At 36.5% G+C, this 18,577-nt stretch overlaps 4 protein-coding genes and 2 long non-coding RNA genes across 9 annotated transcripts; 2 read left to right on the top strand and 4 right to left on the bottom strand.

Annotated features, from left to right (window-relative positions):
- Positions 1-630: 630 nt before the first annotated feature.
- LOC123203604 (snakin-2-like) lies at positions 631-1,481 on the bottom strand. Its single transcript, XM_044620042.1, has 2 exons — positions 1,229-1,481; positions 631-1,145 (listed from the first exon to the last, which is right to left on the bottom strand). The coding sequence occupies exons 1-2, from the start codon at positions 1,344-1,346 to the stop codon at positions 964-966; spliced, it is 300 nt and encodes a 99-aa protein (XP_044475977.1). The 5' UTR covers positions 1,347-1,481; the 3' UTR covers positions 631-963.
- Positions 1,482-5,378: 3,897 nt separating this feature from the next.
- On the bottom strand, positions 5,379-7,284 carry LOC123203602 (probable alkaline/neutral invertase B). Its single transcript, XM_044620039.1, has 4 exons — positions 6,901-7,284; positions 6,392-6,823; positions 5,748-6,306; positions 5,379-5,674 (listed from the first exon to the last, which is right to left on the bottom strand). Exons 1-4 carry the CDS (start codon positions 7,282-7,284, stop codon positions 5,379-5,381), a joined length of 1,671 nt encoding a protein of 556 aa, XP_044475974.1.
- A 1,069-nt stretch (positions 7,285-8,353) lies between these two features.
- Positions 8,354-9,244, bottom strand: LOC123203605. Its single transcript, XR_006499321.1, has 2 exons — positions 8,712-9,244; positions 8,354-8,649 (listed from the first exon to the last, which is right to left on the bottom strand). It is a non-coding gene; the product is annotated as an uncharacterized LOC123203605 (long non-coding RNA).
- A 504-nt stretch (positions 9,245-9,748) lies between these two features.
- LOC123203603 (FACT complex subunit SSRP1-A-like) lies at positions 9,749-12,524 on the top strand. 2 transcript variants are annotated; one of them, XM_044620040.1, is made up of 4 exons: positions 9,749-10,246; positions 10,411-10,542; positions 10,644-10,714; positions 12,107-12,524. In XM_044620040.1, exons 1-4 carry the CDS (start codon positions 9,947-9,949, stop codon positions 12,393-12,395), a joined length of 792 nt encoding a protein of 263 aa, XP_044475975.1. In that variant the 5' UTR covers positions 9,749-9,946; the 3' UTR covers positions 12,396-12,524. The 2 variants fall into 2 exon arrangements, with proteins under 2 accessions (XP_044475975.1, XP_044475976.1); XM_044620041.1 differs by having other exon boundaries at positions 9,752-10,246; positions 10,423-10,542.
- A 452-nt stretch (positions 12,525-12,976) lies between these two features.
- On the bottom strand, positions 12,977-15,987 carry LOC123203069. Of its 3 annotated transcripts, none has more exons than XR_006499151.1 (6): positions 15,780-15,987; positions 15,620-15,698; positions 14,396-15,541; positions 14,047-14,112; positions 13,812-13,917; positions 12,977-13,422 (listed from the first exon to the last, which is right to left on the bottom strand). It is a non-coding gene; the product is annotated as an uncharacterized LOC123203069 (long non-coding RNA). The 3 variants fall into 3 exon arrangements; XR_006499150.1 differs by lacking the exon at positions 12,977-13,422 and having other exon boundaries at positions 13,524-13,917; positions 14,396-14,449; positions 14,550-15,541; positions 15,780-15,986; XR_006499149.1 differs by lacking the exon at positions 12,977-13,422 and having other exon boundaries at positions 13,524-13,917.
- On the top strand, positions 15,988-17,170 carry LOC123203068. Its single transcript, XM_044619238.1, has 4 exons — positions 15,988-16,411; positions 16,509-16,571; positions 16,656-16,730; positions 16,821-17,170. The coding sequence occupies exons 1-4, from the start codon at positions 16,079-16,081 to the stop codon at positions 16,941-16,943; spliced, it is 594 nt and encodes a 197-aa protein (XP_044475173.1). The 5' UTR covers positions 15,988-16,078; the 3' UTR covers positions 16,944-17,170.
- The last annotated feature ends 1,407 nt before the right edge of the window (positions 17,171-18,577 follow it).

The following is an 18,577-nucleotide window of genomic DNA, read 5'->3' as shown; positions in this document are numbered from 1 at the left end:
TGGTAGATACGCGGTAAAGGGTCAGTGAGGTAGGTAGTGCTGAATAAATAAATAAATAAATAATGTAAATCTCACTGAAATCTTCGAGAGAAAGTTTGGCGATTAATTGGATAGCATTTGGCGAGTATTTGCATGAGACGGGATGATTCAATTCAATTCTGGTCATGTATGAAGCGTGAGTCGGATCCATCTAGTCTAGAGTAGAGTTGGATCGATCTCCAATTGAATCCACATTCCACTACAGTCTACAGGCAATAAAGTTATGTCTTAAATGAAACATATAGAAATACAACAATATAGTCTACACGTCAACGTTTCCCTTTACATGAAGCAAAGTATATTTATTACATTTGTTATGAGTGTAGTATTAATATGGTAAGACATTAATTAATTTCCTGTCTCAAATATTAAATATTTTTTGAGGATTAGGTGAGGTGAAGATGAAATTATTAAAACTTGCAAAGCCCATCATCCAATGGGCGGGCTTCTGAGTAGGTTGGTTGAGCCGGTGAGGTTGATAAGTGAATCAGAGTTATCACAAAGACCATAACAATACTACTTACTTCCCAAATAGAGATGGGCTTGCCAATCTGAACATGAAACTGGAAAATCAATTTGGCCAAATTCGGATTGAATAAATCAACTTCAATTTGATTCAAATATTCCCCCTGTTACATTTCTTGCAAACTCAATTTAATTGAAATACTAGAGTTCAACGGTTGCCGTTAACACTAGATTCTATCTGGGTTGAACACGAAATGACCCAACTCGAAATCCTTTACCACAACCACAGAAGACAAAGCTATTATTTTTATTTTTCACCAAACAATTGCAACAAAGAATTTTACAATTGAACAGAGCTTTCATTTATTCATTGGTAGTGACATGAATGAATGTCTACGGCCTACGGGGCATGCAGGAGAAATTAAGGAGAAACAGCATACAACAAGTGGGAGTTTCAATTCAAGGGCACTTGTGTTGGCCGGCACGTGTGGTCAAGTTGGCGTAGCAGGGGCAGACCTCGTAGTTACCAGAAGTTCCTGGAGGAACACAGTTGCAACGAGCACAACAACTTCCACAAGCTCTCTTGCAGAGTCGCGGCCTGGAGGATAAGCGGCACCTGGCACTGCATGCTCCACCACAGTCTGAAATATCATAGTTTACAAGAATTATATCATGATTCTTATTCAAATATAACTACTCGAATGAAACAGCATTAATTAATTACCCATCTGCGGAGCCTGAGCGGGAGAAGCAAGTGCTTCGTCTGCTTCCACAATATGATGAAGAAGAAGAAGAAGCGAGATGACAAGTGAAGCAACGACGAAAGCCTTAGAACTTGCCATTATAATATATATAACAATAGGTTGAAACTTGAATGTATGGACAGGCTTTGAGTGTGTTTGTTGTGCATGAAACAAGAGGAAAGATGTTGGTATTTATAGGAAGAGTGAAGGAGAAAGAGCAATAGAGAAGGGCAGCGGCAGGTGCATACTGGGAAGTCTCATTCTGACTTGAATATAATTTTATTTATATTTATGTAAAGTACATAAGTATCATCTGGCAGAATAAAGTCATTTAGAATCATTTTGACTCTTGAGTACTGCTGGATATCACTTTCCTTGCGTTGGCCTAGTGCTTGTTTGGACTACTTTTGACTGATTTAGGCTTAGCTAGTTCAACCAAACTAATTGTTATTGACATATATATAATGCAACGATACTTTTTATAAATGGTGAGTAGTAACGTGTTACAGACATGCAAATGAACATAAAGGGTTAATCACCAACTGATAAGCAAGCCTCTGACTTATATTATGAGTCAAAGCCAATGTTCAATGGGCAAATTCAATCTGCCAAACTTATTAAAGCTCTAGCATTATTAGAATACAACTTTTATTTTCACATCCCAGTTGTTTTTGCTGCCTAATTTATTAATATTTGATTGCCTTGAATGACTTTAAATAATGAAGACAAATGAAGAACAACTAGAAAATGAAAAGCATGACCACACATGCAGTTTCATGGAAGTGATCGTTCTGGGAGGATCGAAAACTTGTCAAAGAGAGTGGGACAGGACAGGAGTGGGTAAAACGACAGTAATTTCTGTCACTTCATATATTGAGAGTCCTGCCAACTAATCAGGAACCTCCCACAAAACCAAAACTAATGCATTTCAATGATAGACAGCTATACAAAGTTGCACCACAGCTGTAGTCTGCTCATTCTCATAATGTGTTCAATGTTTCCAGGTGGTTTCACACTCGTGCTTGTGCATGTTTGACTGTTGATGTTTGGTTGGATGGAATTGGCATTCTATGAGGCTGGCGGTGAATTAATAATGCTTCATAGGTGAAGTGGAAGGGACTCCATCTGCAACTGTAAATATCATAATATTACCAACACTGCTGTAACTGTATGTATATCATCTATCTATGTAGGAGTTGGTCCTTCAGTTCCACCTACTCTGCAACTTTTGACTTCATTGATTCCTTCTACATGCCATAATTCACAATCATTCAGTTCTCTATACTTGATACGGGTCACCTGGAAACTGGAATTCCACTGTCATGGTCCACCCCACTGTGCCTAACATTTGCCTTCTTTTCATTCACCCTACCCAAAATGTATTCTTGGTTTTATCAGACAAAGGCCAGGATTACTTAATCCAGCAATTATCTTTGGAAGCAAACGTCAACTAAGAATGGTCGAATAACAAAGGATGATTTCTCTATACAAAAAGGTTAACTCGTCCCTGAAACTACAGTCCAATCAGCATCAACCTGATGGCACCTGGCCAAATACAAGAGTTATACAAAGCATCCTCGGTCCTTGAGAAGGGCGGGCATCGACATTCCTGACTTCCATATATTGCTAAGAGCAGTTTGATGATTCCATTCAGTTAACTCACACCACTCCTGATGGAAGTCGCATTACAAGTTGTCCACCTACGAGGCTGCAATTAGATAAATAATCTATTAGACAGGTCAGGAATGTATACTATAGATGCTGGTTGTGTGCTTATCACTGAACCAGCGTTCGACTTGTTCAGTGTGATTAATTTTAATATAAAAGAATAGTTAGATTTAGATGAGATTCTTTGTTAAAAAAAACAAAACTATAAAATTTTATCTAGTTTTACATATATAAAAATATAGATACGTTAAAAAAGTTTTTAAAAATCTATCAATAACATCCATACTTAAATTTGATGTATTATAACTCACAAAAATAATTAATTGATTTTATCTATATAACTTTTTTTATGAGATGGTAGATGATATGAAAAATGTCTTAAGGGCGATCTAATATTATCTCACACTTCAAGCTCATATGTTATAACTCACAAAAATAACAAAAAATTAAGGGTTTTTTTTTCTGGTTTTTATAGTTTTCGATCAGTTTAATTTATAATTTTTAAGAATTCTAAATTAAGTTACCTACTTTTACTTATAATAAGGTAGATAGGTGAAAAATGCGTAAAAAACTATTCATTATTATCCTACACTCAAAACCCGTGTGTTATAAACAACAAAAATTGAAGTTTTTTTCGCAGTTTCAATTGTTTTTGACCAATTTTCTTCACAACTTTCGGGATTTTCTAACAAGTTATTCACATTTACTCATACGAGGGTAATTGAGATAAAATACCTAAGAAACCATATGACATTATCCCACACTTGAGGCCCATGGGTTAATAAGGTTTTTTACCATTAATCAGGAGACCGTAAATGAGGTAACAAAAATGCCTGGCAAAACAAGCAGTGATATCTTACCCAAGATTTTAAAAATCGGACCGGACCGTCCGGTCGAACCGGTTGGTCCGTGAATCGGTACTGTAGCCGGGTTCTGTTAAAGGTAAAATCGTTTTGGAATAAAAATCGGATTGGACCGCGGTTGAACCGTCGATTCTCTCTTGAACCTCGGTCCAATCCGGTCATGCAGAAACCAGTTCAAGGCTGCATAAACACTGTTTTTCTTTTTTCTCTTCCTTGCAGTGCACGCAGACACAGTCCTCAGTTGCTGCAGTCGACGACTTCCTCCGACGAATTTCCTGTTCCTTGCCGATGAAGGTTTAAATACGGCTGCCGATGACGATGCTGTCGTCAAGGGGTGTCGGTTTGCAGGCTTACAAGACAGCAGTTTCACGGCTCTATTTGCAAGTTTCACGGCGACTTCCCAGGCTCAGATGTTGGCTGACGACGACGATTTCCGTTGTTGTTGTGACCGGCAACTTCTCGGGCAACAACTTTCAATAGATTCTCTCATCAAATTATTTCATCAAATTATTTCTGCTGTGAAAGTTCCAGTGGTTGAATTGATCATTTTATGAAATTTGGTATTGATGTTGCTGCGGAGTTTAACGAGTGTGCTATAAGGGAAAGGTTGACGTGGACAATGTTAGAGATTTTTGGGGGAGAAATGAGAGCTTACATGGTATTTGGGACTTTGGTTTTAGATTGGGCTAAATGGAACTGGCCTGAAATGGTTTGTTCCATGGTAGACTCTAGGACTTTTACCCTCTGCAATGGCACTGTCATAAAATGATAGGTGTTCTGTTTGACTATTTGCCATTTGCATTTCATGGTTTAGGTGCTCTAACTAGGTCAGAGCATTCGTGTCTACATTTTGGTCAGTTTATATCCAAAAGTTAAGCAGATCACATGGATTTAAAGCTTTTGATGAGAGAATCTATTGAAAGTGGTTCTACCTAAATTATTTCATCATGTAATTGAAAGTGCTATGACCGGTAACTTCTTGGGCAGTAAGTAAAGCAATAACATACACATGTAAATTTTATGACTAAATTGTAATTCAATCGGTTCAAACGGTTCAACTGATCGGTTTAAACGGTTCAACCGGTCCGACCGAAACCAGTACTTAAAACGGTTTTTATCCCGATCCGGTTTTTAAAACCTTGATCTTACCCTTGACACTCATGTCTTACAAGTCGTAAAAACCGTAGGAACTTCACAGTTTTTCGCGGTTTCATCTATAGTTTTCGAAAAATTTCAATCATGTTATGTCCCTTTGCACATAAGAGGGTAGATGAGACAAAAAAAATTTCAGAAACCATCCATTGTTATTCTTAAAATGAATAATAATTGAGAAATTGATTTTTTTCTTAACTTAAAAAGGGAAAAATTATCATTTCTTGCAAGTTTTGGGGAAAATAGTCATTCGGCCAATCATTGATTTGCCCATGTACTTCACATACAATATGATACTACTTATTTCCAGAATACGGGGATATATCAATTAATTTGAAAACTCCTAACTCCTAATTCAATCATTCATACCAATCAGCTTGTTGGTGCAAAGGAAAAGGAATTTTGGTTTTACATAGAAAAAGATGGAGTAGACAATAAGAAATTATAATCAACAAGTCCAGGAATTTGATCTTTTGACAAGGGGTTTCATCTGCTTGTCTTCCTCTAGCGATATCATTCCCAGATGTGATGGATCATCCAGCATCATTTTAGCCACCAAGTACCCAGCAATGGACCAAGTCTGGAATTTACGAGCCTGCTTCCCCACATACCGACCTAGCTTTCCATCATAATACTCAGGCCATTGATCTTTCGACAGTCTGCTTTCAGCAAGATCGATGGCACGTTTTGCAATTTGGGGACGTCCAGTCTTTATACAAGCTGCAGTCAGGAGCCAGAGAAGCACTACAAAGCAAGCAAATGTAAACATTTGGAACGATTCTTCAAGTTGGAAAAACAAAGATTATAAGAAGCTTACCTGGCCAAGATCCTCCATTGTGGTAACTCCACCTTGTATTCTTTGGATCGCAGCCAGTTACAATTTGCCATTCATGGCTTTCTATGGCTGGATAACAAGTCTTCAATGGCATTTCTCCCACAAGCTCTTCCCAACGTGATTCAATGAGATCCATTATGGCTGAAGCCTGCTCTGGGGTGGCTAAAGCTGACAAAATGGCAACGCAATTTCCCAAGCAAAACCAACGAAAATCCATTCTTGCAGGGCTCACATTTCCTATAAAGTAACCACCGCGCGTTGGCATGAAATCAAATACCCAATCTGGAAGAGAATCAGGTATTACATTGAATTTGTTAACTGCTGTATGAGAATATTCTTCTGTTTTATACCGATATATATCATTCAACTGTTTCAGGTCCAGCCAAAAATAGCTTCTCATGTGATAGCTCAGGGCATGAAGCCTTTTCACTATACGCTCCATGAATTCCTTACCTTCTACATCTTGCTTAAGTAAAGCTAAAGCACATCTTAAAGCCATGAAGAACAGTGCTTGTATCTCAATTGGATATCCATAAATACCCTGAAACAAGCCAAAATGCAATTACACAATAAATACCAAAGAAGAACAGTGGAAAGGAAAAGAGAAGATATAATTAAACACCAACCATTCTACGGTCAATCATACAGCATCCATCAGCACAGAGAAGTGTGGGGAATGTGTCAAATCCCTCTGAGAGACACAAACTAAGAATAAGGCGCATACCCCTTTGGCACTCTGGCATTTCAGCCAAGGAAGTGTCTCCTGTAGACTTGGTGTATGCACGAAGTAATATTATCCACCAAAATCCTGAATCAACAGGAGCCACTCTTCCAATTGCACTCTCACCAAAGTCTGCATTCAAAGTCTCGGTGTTTCTTACAGGGTCATGGTGCACTTTAAAACTTGCAGGCATCACCCCTTCTCCTAGCTGGAATAGGTCAACCTTTTTCTCCCCTGATTGTAAGTGAAGAGTCTTCAAAAGAAAATTCTTAACAATTGCATCCTCCCCATTCATCAGGAAAGCCAACCCACTAGGGACAAAATCTCTAACAAAAACCTGACATCCCCGTTAAGATTTAGTGTAGCTGAGCTGAATCACCAACATATAAAGTTTATAAAGGAAAAGGGATTCACCTGATCGTAGTTTAGCTCTTCGACAGAGTGGTCCAAAGCAGCAATTGTCCCAACCGGCTGCTCACGAAAGTAAACCATAGAGCGCTTCAAGGCATCCCAAGCGTCAGCTATCATAGGATGTGATTCAATGTAAGTATTTGACCTTGGAGTATTAAAGCCAGACCTTCTACCAGGTGTTGACACATTGTCCAAATGATCTAGTATGCGCGAGGAGAATTCATTGAATGCCCTTTCATCATAACATTCATTCCTCTCAACATTTATAGGTCTAGCTCTATCCAATAACTTGAGAAGATCATAGTCTTCTTTTTCGAAAATCGTACCCACTGTCTCAAGACTTTTCACACTTCCCTTTTGACCCCCATCCAGAGCTATTGGTGCCATTCTTCCTTTGAACAACTAGATTGTATAAACTTACAGTAATCTGCATCACAGAAACAAACTTCTTCATTCTCCATAGAAACAAACTTAGTATAAAATTCAGAAGATGATGAAACTCACCAACCCCAAGAAATACGAGAGAAAGAAACTTAGAACCAGAAGGTCCTAAACCATCTTCCTACTCATCAACCAATGAAAGGAACAATGATCTTCCATGACCTGCGTTTTATATGTGATAAGCTCCTATCTGTGGCACAACTGGCTATCACCAGTAACAAAATTACTAAATTTAGAACTGAGCGTGACAGACATGTTGGAATCGGAATAAGCGAAGATATATTTCTTGAAAGATCCGATAATGGCTTCGGATTACTCACCAAATCTTGTCTTGTTAACTTCTTATACAAACACCAGATGAAAATGAAGATTACCTCTGTCTTATGCTTCCAAATTTGAAGGAAAAACCGCAGCCCACCTACCAATTTTGTGGCCATTGGCATTTCATAACATAACTTGCACGTTTTCGTGCTTCCATTTGGCATTGTGTGGCTTCAAAATTTCCGTATGCTTTCTTGTCTGTAACTCGTTACTTACTTCTGCTATCCATCTCACCCTCGTATCTTCCTATAATGTTTTGTGTCTGCATTTATTGACTCATTGACTAAGGAAACTATATTGATTTATCAAGTCAAGTGTGTGATAATTGTTGATCATTTCCATTGAATATGTATTGATTTTCTCGCCATGGAATAGTGTAGGTGTTAACGACAGTGCCAAAGTATATCACGCCGATTGCCTCAAATCTAGGAGTTCGAGAACACCTATGTTGCTAGATTTTTCTTATTCCTTTGTTAAAAAGGAAAAATGTTGTCAGATGAGTCTGTTTAAATTTTCAGCTTTTAGAGGCCCTCTTTTCTGTGTGTAATTCTTTTGGGAAATACACTTTAGAGAATAGATGACACTGGGTTAGTTTGTTACCAAGAAAACATCATTGACCTCAATTAATTATTAAGTTTCTAGCCCTGCTGATTGGGGAATGTGCGTTGGGCGTGCTATATTTGATGTTATAACATTTACTGCAATAAATTTAGGACTTCTGATAATAGCAAATATAAGTAAGATCACAAAAGTACATAATTCAAACTAAACCCAAGTCAAACTTGTTAATACATAGAGACGGTAACTGAAAAATGTTAATACAGTACAAAATAGCCACCCAACAAACTCTAAATACTCGGAGTCCACATGGATTGAACATGGGAGTGGTAAGATACCATAACCAAAAGCACCAGCACCAGCACCATCAGGCTCCAAGGCAAGTTACCATATTTGCTTCCAACATCAGCCGGACGCCGGTATGTTCTCGGCCTAAAAAACACAGTTAATTGCACTGAGAAAATCAGCAACACGGGCAAAAATAAGAGGAACACCTTTAAGTTGGTCATAGTGTGCTGCATCTGCAATCTGTAGTTGATGTAAGATGAAAGCCAAAAAAGAAGAAAAATGATTCCGAAAATGGCAACTAAAGGTAGAGGAGGTGCAGAAATGGAGGATAGAGTTTGCTCTGCCCACCCTTGCTTCCATGCAGGTCCTCTTCTTTCTGTGAAAAACCAACCCATGTCTCTGATTGTTGTGGAGTCGTAGATGGAGATGTAGATATGCTTAGTAAGCTTCAAGTATGCTTTGGCATGAATGATGGGATTTTGATTCTATCCCCAACCAACCCAACTTTAGGAGGAATTGATACCTCCATAAATCCCTGGTAAATTCCTACTACAGAAATACAGAAACGAAGAATATATTCTGCTGATCTTGCAATTTATAGTTGCATACATGTTATTGATATCAAAGGATTATACATGTATTGGAGATCAATCAAAAGAATAAATTCCTTTTGATCGATTTGATTTGATGCACAATACATGACATTAGCTAATCTTAATTTACTTTTTCACCAACTTGTTGGATTTGAACCAAGTCCATCTCTATTTCATAGATAATATGCATAACATAGTAGATCAGAATTCTGTTTAATTAATTATTATTATTATTATGATATTTATATAATTTTTCATATCAATCAAAACTTAAGTCAACATTTCGACCTATTAAATATGGCACATAAGATATTTTCATTTTGGGATGACAACATAAGATAGGAATCAATTATCATGATGAACTTTTATTTTTTTAATTAAAAAATCAAAATTTTTTATTTTTCTATTGAAATGATCAAATTTATAGTTTATCTGTCACACAAAAATAGAATTAAACTAAAACACCTTTACGAGATGGATTATTAACATAAATAATCAATCATATTAAAATTTTATTATAATTTAACACCGTTAGAATTGATTTGAAATTTAAAAAAAAAAAAAATGGATCACTGGAAATTCAGTCTCTACTCTGTATGTAGTTCAGTCCCTTGTTACCATTCACCTCATTATGCTTCTTCATTTCTTTTCCCATGGTCCGGGTCAATTTCGGTTTTTGGGAGCAAAGTCAGACCAAAGTAAAAACGACATCGTTTTAAAGGAGTTCAGTGACTGCGGACTCCGAAACGTTCGAAACCCCCAAAAAGGACCGGTTTTCTGGCCATTTCCCAAGTTGGAAAGCAAATCCAAACCCCAAGAGCAGCTTCCAAACAAACAGACTGAAGAAGATGCCATCCGAAGATGCTAAGGCTGTGAAGAAAGAGGACACATGCGAAAACAGCTTGAGGTCCCCCCTGGAATCTCGCAAGAAGAAACCCGTAAATGCCAATGCTAAACCGAAGGTAGTGAAGAAAGAAGAGGTAAAAGATGAAGATGGCGATTTTGATAAACCCATTAAGAGAGTTGCTGCTGCTGGCGCCAAAGAGTCCAGAGTCAAGAAGGAACCCAATGACGTTCTTGATGACGACAAACCCATCTCTAAGAACAACTCCACAACCACTACTAATGCTGCTAAGACTGATACTAGGGTAATATATATATATTTTTTTATAAAATGATGTTTTGATTATGTTTTGGCTTATGTGAAATGCCAAGGTTTTATAAACCTATCAGTTGTGTTTTCATATTGATGTTGATCAGCTACCTATATTATTAATGGTTGTGGTTTTGTTAACTTTTTCTGTATCAATTGAATGGGGAGAAGGAGCCGAAGAAGAAGAAAAAGAAGGGTGAGGAGAAGAAAGAAGAAGTGCAACAGAACGGGAAAAAGAGAGAGAAGAAGGTTTATGATCTGCCTGGTCAGAAACGAGACCCGCCCGAGGAGGTAATCGGGTTTTTGAGCTTTTTAGAATATGGTGCTTATTTTTCTTTCTTGAACTTTTAAAAGATTTCTGAGTTATGAGCTTTTGCATTTTCAAATTGCAGAGAGACCCTCTCAGAATTTTCTATGAGACACTGTATAAGCAGGTTCCGAATAGTGAAATGGCACAATTCTGGTGAGATTTTTTTGCTCTTCATGTTGTTTGTTGATAACCTAAAGCTGTCTATGGTGTTTAGAAAAGTAGAGAAGGGGGGAAGTAGAACTAAAAAGAGCATATAAGCATGTAAGTGTTTGTAATCCTATATTTGAATGGTATCTGTGAAGAGGATGGAAAAGAATAAGTACTGAGTGCCATTATAATTGAACCGTAGGAGGGGCACATGTATATAGTTACTTGGTACAAACCAAAGAAATTAGTGGTAAAGACAGCCCAACCATCAGTAGACGTAACAACACAAGAATTTCAAGCAGATAAGGAGATAGATGAATGGCACACTTACCTGTACTGAAATGGAAAATAAAAGGTGGAGCACTCCTCTTGCTGAGCCAATGTTTTTCAGTTTTAGCTTAATAATTGTTCACCTTGCAAGTAGAAATTGAAGTTTGCAAATAGACTGAAAAGGAAATCTCATGTAACAAATATTCTTAAAGCATTGACACACTGGATGACCTAAGTGACCCTAGAGTTTTCGACATTTAAAGTAGCTGATATTGATTAAAGTACCCTAGTTTTTGTCCTGTATTTTAGATAAAGTTGGATCTGAGGCACTTAGTTTCTTCCTGAACCTAGATTCAATGGTTTTTCTTCTTAACACTGTCCAACCTGCCTTTTTGTTTTGGATAAGCAGTTGTTTTGTTGCAATTGTTGGATTAAATGGTGTTGGCCAACAAATACCCATCATATAATATTTGTTTGTGGGATCCATATTATTATGCAGCTCCGTATATGGTTTTTGAGAAATTACTGAGGTTATAACTTCTTGTCAACTACCTGGCATCCTTTTTAATTTGTCTTAATTAATTCATAAACCTGCAATTTTATGTTTAATTCTCTAGAATTTTTCATCGTATTATAATGCTGGTCAATGCATGACTTTTCTGTTATATATTTAATTAGACAAATTTTTTAGAGGATCTACTCCACAAATTTTTCTATTCTAATCATATAAACCTTGGAATGGATTCTAGTTAGTTTATTCTTATTTGCTTATTTTGAAAATTTTATCTTTTGATTGCTCTTAAATTTAGCTTTTCATGCATAAATTATGTCACACTCTATGCTAAGACATCATGGTTTATCTTCATAACCTTTTGATCATTCTCTAAAACATTCATATAATTTTTTTGTTCTTTTTGTGTTTTTATCCAGATATATAGAACTGTACTAGATTCCTATAAAGAACAATTGAAATTCTACAAGTTCCTCCATTGGGTAGAATGGTGGAAATTGTTTTGGTCACTGGATTGAAACTGAAACCCTGCAAACAGTTACTAGTGAATAATTTTTCTAGGTGGATGAAAATTTGTTGATTTATATAAATATACTTGTCCCCATATGATTTTTCAGGATGATGGAGTCTGGTTTGCTCTCATTTGATGAGGCAAAGGAAGTTTTTGAGAAGAAACAGAAGAGGAATCAGCAGCAAAAGTTGAGTTCTCCCAAAAAATCAGTTTCTACTGTGAAGAAAAAGCCACCACCACCATCTCTTGTTTCATCAGGTAAAAATAAGACAACTGACTCCAGACTTGCTGTGAACCAGTGTAAGAAGAGAAAGGTTGAAGATAAAAGGTCTGAGGAAGATTCTGATGATGAATTTATGGTTAAAAAGTTGGCAAAGAAACAGAAAGCCAAGTAATTCATGTTAATCATTAACCCCTAATTGTTGTGTTTCATCTATTTACTTTCTCCTGATGAACATGAACATTATATTTTTAGTGATTGTTTACCGATTAAATATACTTGAAAATCAAAATTTAGCTCTTGATTTTGTGGTATTATCAATTAATGAATTGATGTAAGCATGTATTGTTATGTGCATTTTAATGCCGGATTTGTAAGTTTCCAGGATTTTCCACCCAGTTTCTTATCTATTTTAAAGAAATCTGCTGTATCAGTGACAGCCCTCTCAGGCTCATCATGCGGCTGGTGTTAATCCCCCAAAGAGCCTTTTGAGGAAGCCCACTCAGTTTGCTGATTGAATCTTGAATTGAATCCTTTTCGGATTTGACCCGAACGGAACTTTACCCAGATTACCCTAAACCCTAAACAAAACAAAATTATGATCTAATGATGCTTATTATTATATATTCATTGTTAGATAAACTTAATTCAAATTTTAACAATAACTTTATGGTGTATATTAGGACTTGAACAAGTACATAATTTTACGTGTTGCTGTCAATACAATACAACAATTTAATTGAATTGATCCGATAATTAAACTATAAGTCAATGTGATTCGTTCATATCAATTCGATGCAATCATTAGTTCATCCCAGATAAATTAATCACCAAATTTGGATCAAATCTATTTGACCAATCAAGCTCATTCAGGCTAAAAAAAAACCTCAGAACTCCCATTACTCCAATCTCCTTCTCCCTTTTATCGACGCGTGTCATACACCACGTTCTGGTCGCTCTAGGATTTTATTTTATTTTCCTCTATAAGCGAAAACCCTGTCTCCAGGTAATACCAGGCAATTCCAGTCTCTTCTCTTTCCCGCCCTCCCTCAGACTTAGCCTTCTTGTATCATTCTTCAAATTAACAGCCATCTTTATCTTCAGTTTCCAGTCACATACATAATGAAACCTAAGACTGGTAGTAGCCCTAGTTCTCAGCATCAGCTTCTAATTTTCTTCTTTTTATGGCGATACTCTGTTTACTGCAGAAGAAAGAAGATTTGTTGGATTCGAGAAGATTAAAGAGTTAACCAAAAGCAAAGAGTTTTTGAAAGAGGTAATTTTTTTCTGCTACTGGTATCTTAAAATTCAAACCCAATTGCTAATCATTATCCTGATTTTTTTTTCTCTCTTTTTACAGCAACTAAAGAATGTACAATGCTATTACGATGAACAGAAACTTCTGAATTTAAGTATTAAAGCCAAGAAACAGATGTTATATTACAATCTTTGAATCAATCAAATTGATTTCCTATTTCTTCGTCAACACATACATGTGTTGCATGTTCAAATAAATTCTTAAAACAATTAAGTACCCATCTTCATCCACAATGTTATACGAGAAGACAAAAGTGCAGGCTAGAACATGTACACAACTGGAATGAAATAATGCACAACAGTGTTGCTTCCCATCTTCAACTCCACACACATTCTGTTAGAAGAGGAGACTTGATCGGGATACTTTGAAAGTTGAATTACTGCAAAGTTTGCCCATCACAACTAGGTCAATCTCTCCTTTTTATTCAATCATGGCACACATGCATTGGTAAATTAGCAGACATACTCAAAGCCACATTTGAGATTCTAGACAAGTTTCAGATCATTACCAGGGAACTTTCAAGCATTAAAACAGGCTGCTGTTTTGGATACTTTGTAGACAGGAAAAATAGCACCTACTAATAAAAAAGTTTGGTAAGTCAGAGACAGAAAAAATTAAAAAATTATAGTAAGTACTGTACTTAATACTTGATAGTTTATTTCAAACATTAAAGTTGATTGATTAGCTGTTTCATTCGAACTCAATTAATTAAAGCATCTGCTTACCAAATTCAACATCTTAGTAACAAAAAGAATTCACATATAAAATGCAAGCACTAAGATTTTTTTCTTAAAGACTTCTCTACACTCTTCGGAACAACTATATGTGTATATAAGGTTGTGAAGACAAGGTAGTACCAGGAAGGAGAAAGCTCCAGAGGCAGCAAAAAACATAGCATTTCTGTTAAAAACCTGGAAGAAAATCCACGAAGCACATGATATTATATATGGGGAAATTAAGAAAGACAAAGGAAAAGAAACTTGAAGAAAGAAAACAATAGGGGAATTGAACCTGTAAGTATACCCTCTGTTGATGTCTCCATTAACACCCAACCACCATTTTGTTTATATTCATGTCTAAAAGAAGTACAGAAAATTTGACTTCCTCTGCTTACGCTAAAAATTAAAGGCATGGAAAGCACAAATATAAATGGAAAGACATGCTAAGTAGTTTTCATTAATTTTGATGGAGTGATAAATACCTTTTTGACACCTGAAGGGAGTTAAAACTAACATCAAGTTTCGAAAACAAAAAAAAAAAAAAAACATTCATGGATCATCACTCCATCAAAAGGAAAAGCAACATCCATAAGTATGAGAGAATGGCTCATGTTAGCATATACCAATAATTGTATCGAAACTGTGCAAAATAATCATCATTAGTGCTCATTGCTGTTAACTTATTACTGTCATCCACATCTCATTTTCTATAGTTTTACCAATGTAAGTCCTAGAAAAGGCAGCAAGCTATAACTGAGTTTCAGGAGAACTTGGAAGATCAAAAAACAAAGTATACTGTTGTTCACTATTAGTAATCAACTGCAAGGCAGAAGAAAAACCAGTCTTAAGTTTATTTAGTAAAGATTTAGAAATATAGATTTCATTCATTTTCTGCTATGAGAATTCAAATTTCTACCATATAATAAAATCCCATGACTGTTAAAGCCAACATATTACCTCCCTAGATAACATAGTACTGATTTCAAATTTCAATTGATCATCATCTACCTCTCCAACACGCTTCCTTTAATAGGACATGCACTGATCCCTAAAAAAAATTAACATTCATTTTCTTCAAGTATCTAAACGAAGTTTCTCATAACCTATAACGCTAACCTCAATTCCTGAACGAGAACCAATAGCCGTGTGGGATCTTTGTTGTTCCAATCTGATAAGCTATTCTTGCTTGCGGTGACATTGGAAATGGATGAAACTCTTCGTCTTCAGGGCCAAATATAACATCAGGTGCAGCCAGTGGAAAGTCCGCATTGTATTTAACATCCCCTATAAAAGAGCTAAGAAACAACAATCAGTATAAAGCTTGTAATATTGGCATCAATTTCACGTTAAAATCACACTAACATTCGATAGTGTCAAGACAGTAAGGGATTAGCAAGGTGAACCGATCAAGACTTCCTGAGAGCTTGCAACCAGACCATACCTGAAAAAAAAAAAAAAAAAAACTAAATCAAGTCACCGATTCCCGCGTAAATTAGAAAATGAAACCACGGAGAGAAGGAACCTTGATGGTTTCAGCTTTCAGGGGATTGGTTAACGAAATAATGAAGCTGAGCTGAAATAAATCCAAGCCCAATCTCCTTTTCCTTTTACGACACGTGTCATAGCCATATCCTGGCCACGCTAGGATTTTATTTCATTTTCCTTTATAAACCAAAACCGTGTCTCCAAGTAATGCCAGGCAGGCATCATACTTCATACTTAGCCTTCTCTTTCCCGCCCTCCCTCCCTCAAACTTAGCTTTCTTGTATCATACTTCACATTAACGGCCATCTTTATCTTCAGTTTTCAGTCACATGCATAATGAAACCTAAGACTGGTAGTAGCACTAGTTCTCAGCATCAGCATCTCAATGTTGCCATGTTCATGAATGAAACTGAGTTTGAAGTTGCAGAAATTTTTCTGCAACTTCCACAACTAATTTTTGAATCGGAGTCTTTGTATCGGCTTTCTTGGGGAAGAAAGAGAAGAGGATCTTCTAAAACTGACCATCCTTCTTTTCCTCCCCTGGGTTCTAATTCTATCCCTGAGATTGAGACACCTAAAGCTCTGAGTCCCGCAACACCTCTATCGTTTCCTCCCAGTGAATCTGATGACAAGTTTAAGCAATCTAAAAGAAAAGTTTCCCTTAAAAGGGTATGTTTTTTCTCAAGGGTTTTGTCTGTTTTGCGGCTTTCAAGGCTTCTTTTGATCTAATTTTCTTCTTTTTATGGTGATACTCTATATACTGCAGAAGAAAGAGGAATTGTTGGAGGAGCTTAAAGATTTAGCCGAACGCAAAGAGTTTTTTAAAGAAGTAATTTTTTTTCTATTAATGGTATCTCAAAATTCAAACCCAGTTGTTGAACATTATCCTGACCTTTTTTCTCTCTTTTTATAGGAAATAAAGAATTTACAAGGCTATTACGATGAACAGAAACTTCTGAATTTAAGTCTCAAAGCTAAGAAACAGATGGTATATTATAATATTCTCTTACAAATCCCCCGTGGGGTCTTTTTCTATTTTTTGAAAAAAAGAAAGTCACTCCAGTTTCTTTTTCCGCAGCTAATTCTTGGACTTCCAAACGAAGATTCAGCAAGCCAAACGAATTTGAATCATGCAGCCATGTTGAATATTCCAGATGAGCAGCAACAGCCAAGTTCTTACTTGGTACATATCCACCGTTGATCATGGATGATACCGCTCATACCATCTCACGTGAGAAAAGGGTGGTGGCCGAATTGTAGCTGGAAATGTGAGCAGTGTTGATAAAAGTGAAAAGTAGGCGTTGGCTGCACAAGCAAGACATAAAAGGATTCAGATTCTCAGGTTTGTTTAAGAAGCATAATGTTACAGTACGTTATCCCAGATGTAAATGAGTTGAGAATTAGGAAAAATTTTAAGATTTTGTTTCAGGAGGTCATTCTAAGTATACTTTTGGAAGGGAAATTTTAAAAATTAGGCAAAATTAAAGGGGTCTAAGCAAAATTGCCCAAAAAATTCAGGTTTAAGCAAAAATGCCCAGGTTTTGTGAAATGACGAAAATACCCCCATATATAAACACAGCAAATTTTCACTGTACAATTCAAAGAAAATTCGAATTTTTAACGCATCCCACGGCAATCCCACGGCGAATGTCATTTTCGCCGATTTGCTTGCTTTCCGGCAACCGAAAATGGAAAATAATGTTATCACATCTCCCGTAATCTTGTTTGGATCAAGTTATTGCTCATATTATTGAGATTTGATTGAGATTTTTCGGTTTGAAATTTTAGGGTTTACGGTTTGAACAATGCTTAAAATGTTTTGATTCTTGGTTGTTTTTGTTGAATTAATTGAGGGGTTTTGTGTTATACAACGTGTAGATTCGATTTATGTGAAAATCGGTGGCTAAAACGACCAAAATTTGGCCGGAAATGACTGCAGAAGAGATCGGCAGTCGATTGGGAACAGTGTTTCCCACGTCAAAATCAATTATCCCACGTTCAGCCTAATTTCGGGGGGGGAACTTAGCTTTTTAAAACAATTGGGGCGACGTGGGAAATCCTTAGCCCACGTGGGGTTTTTTTGAAATTTATCACGTCAACGTGAGTTTTGCAAAATTACGAAAATATCCATATATATAACACAGAAAAAATTGCTATTTCCCACGTTAATATTAGCGAAATTACTGTGCATTTCTCTCAAATTTCAAAGCATTTTCACGTCACCACGTTCATCCCACAGGCGATCTGATTTCCGTCGATTTCCGTCGATTTTCTTGATTTCCGGCACCCACAAATGGCAAAGAAGGTTAGTATATCTCCCTTAATCTTGTTTGGATCAAATTATTGCTCATATTATTGAGATTTGATTGAGATTTTTCGGTTTGAAATTTTAGGGTTTACGGTTTGAATAATGCTTAAAATGTTTTGATTCTTGGTTGTTTTTGTTAAATTGATTGAGGGGTTTTGTGTTAGACAAGGTGTAGATTTGATTTATGTGAAAATCGGAGGCTGAAACGACCAAAATTTGGCCGAAAATGACTGCCGAAGAGATCGGCAGTCCGACGTGGGAACAGTGTTTCCCACGTCAAAATCGTCCAGTCCACGTGCAGCCAAGATTGGCTGTTTTTGGGGGGGAAAAGTAGCGTTTTTAAAATATTGAGAAGCTGGGGAAATTCCTTAGAACACAGTGGACCTTTTAGATTTTCAGTTTTCATGAGGGGGTAAATTGAGATTTTTCTTATCTAGGGTTTTTGATTGTGTATTTTTCGAATTTTATATCCGTTTTTTCTGTTCTAGGGTTTTTCAACTTTTAGAATTCGAATTTCAATTCCGTTT

The sequence above is a fragment of the Mangifera indica genome, chromosome 19 (genome assembly GCF_011075055.1).
Source record: "Mangifera indica cultivar Alphonso chromosome 19, CATAS_Mindica_2.1, whole genome shotgun sequence".
NCBI classification, from domain to species: domain Eukaryota; kingdom Viridiplantae; phylum Streptophyta; class Magnoliopsida; order Sapindales; family Anacardiaceae; genus Mangifera; species Mangifera indica.
Note: the sequence above shows the minus strand (reverse complement) of the source record. Positions and strands in the feature narration are given on the sequence as shown.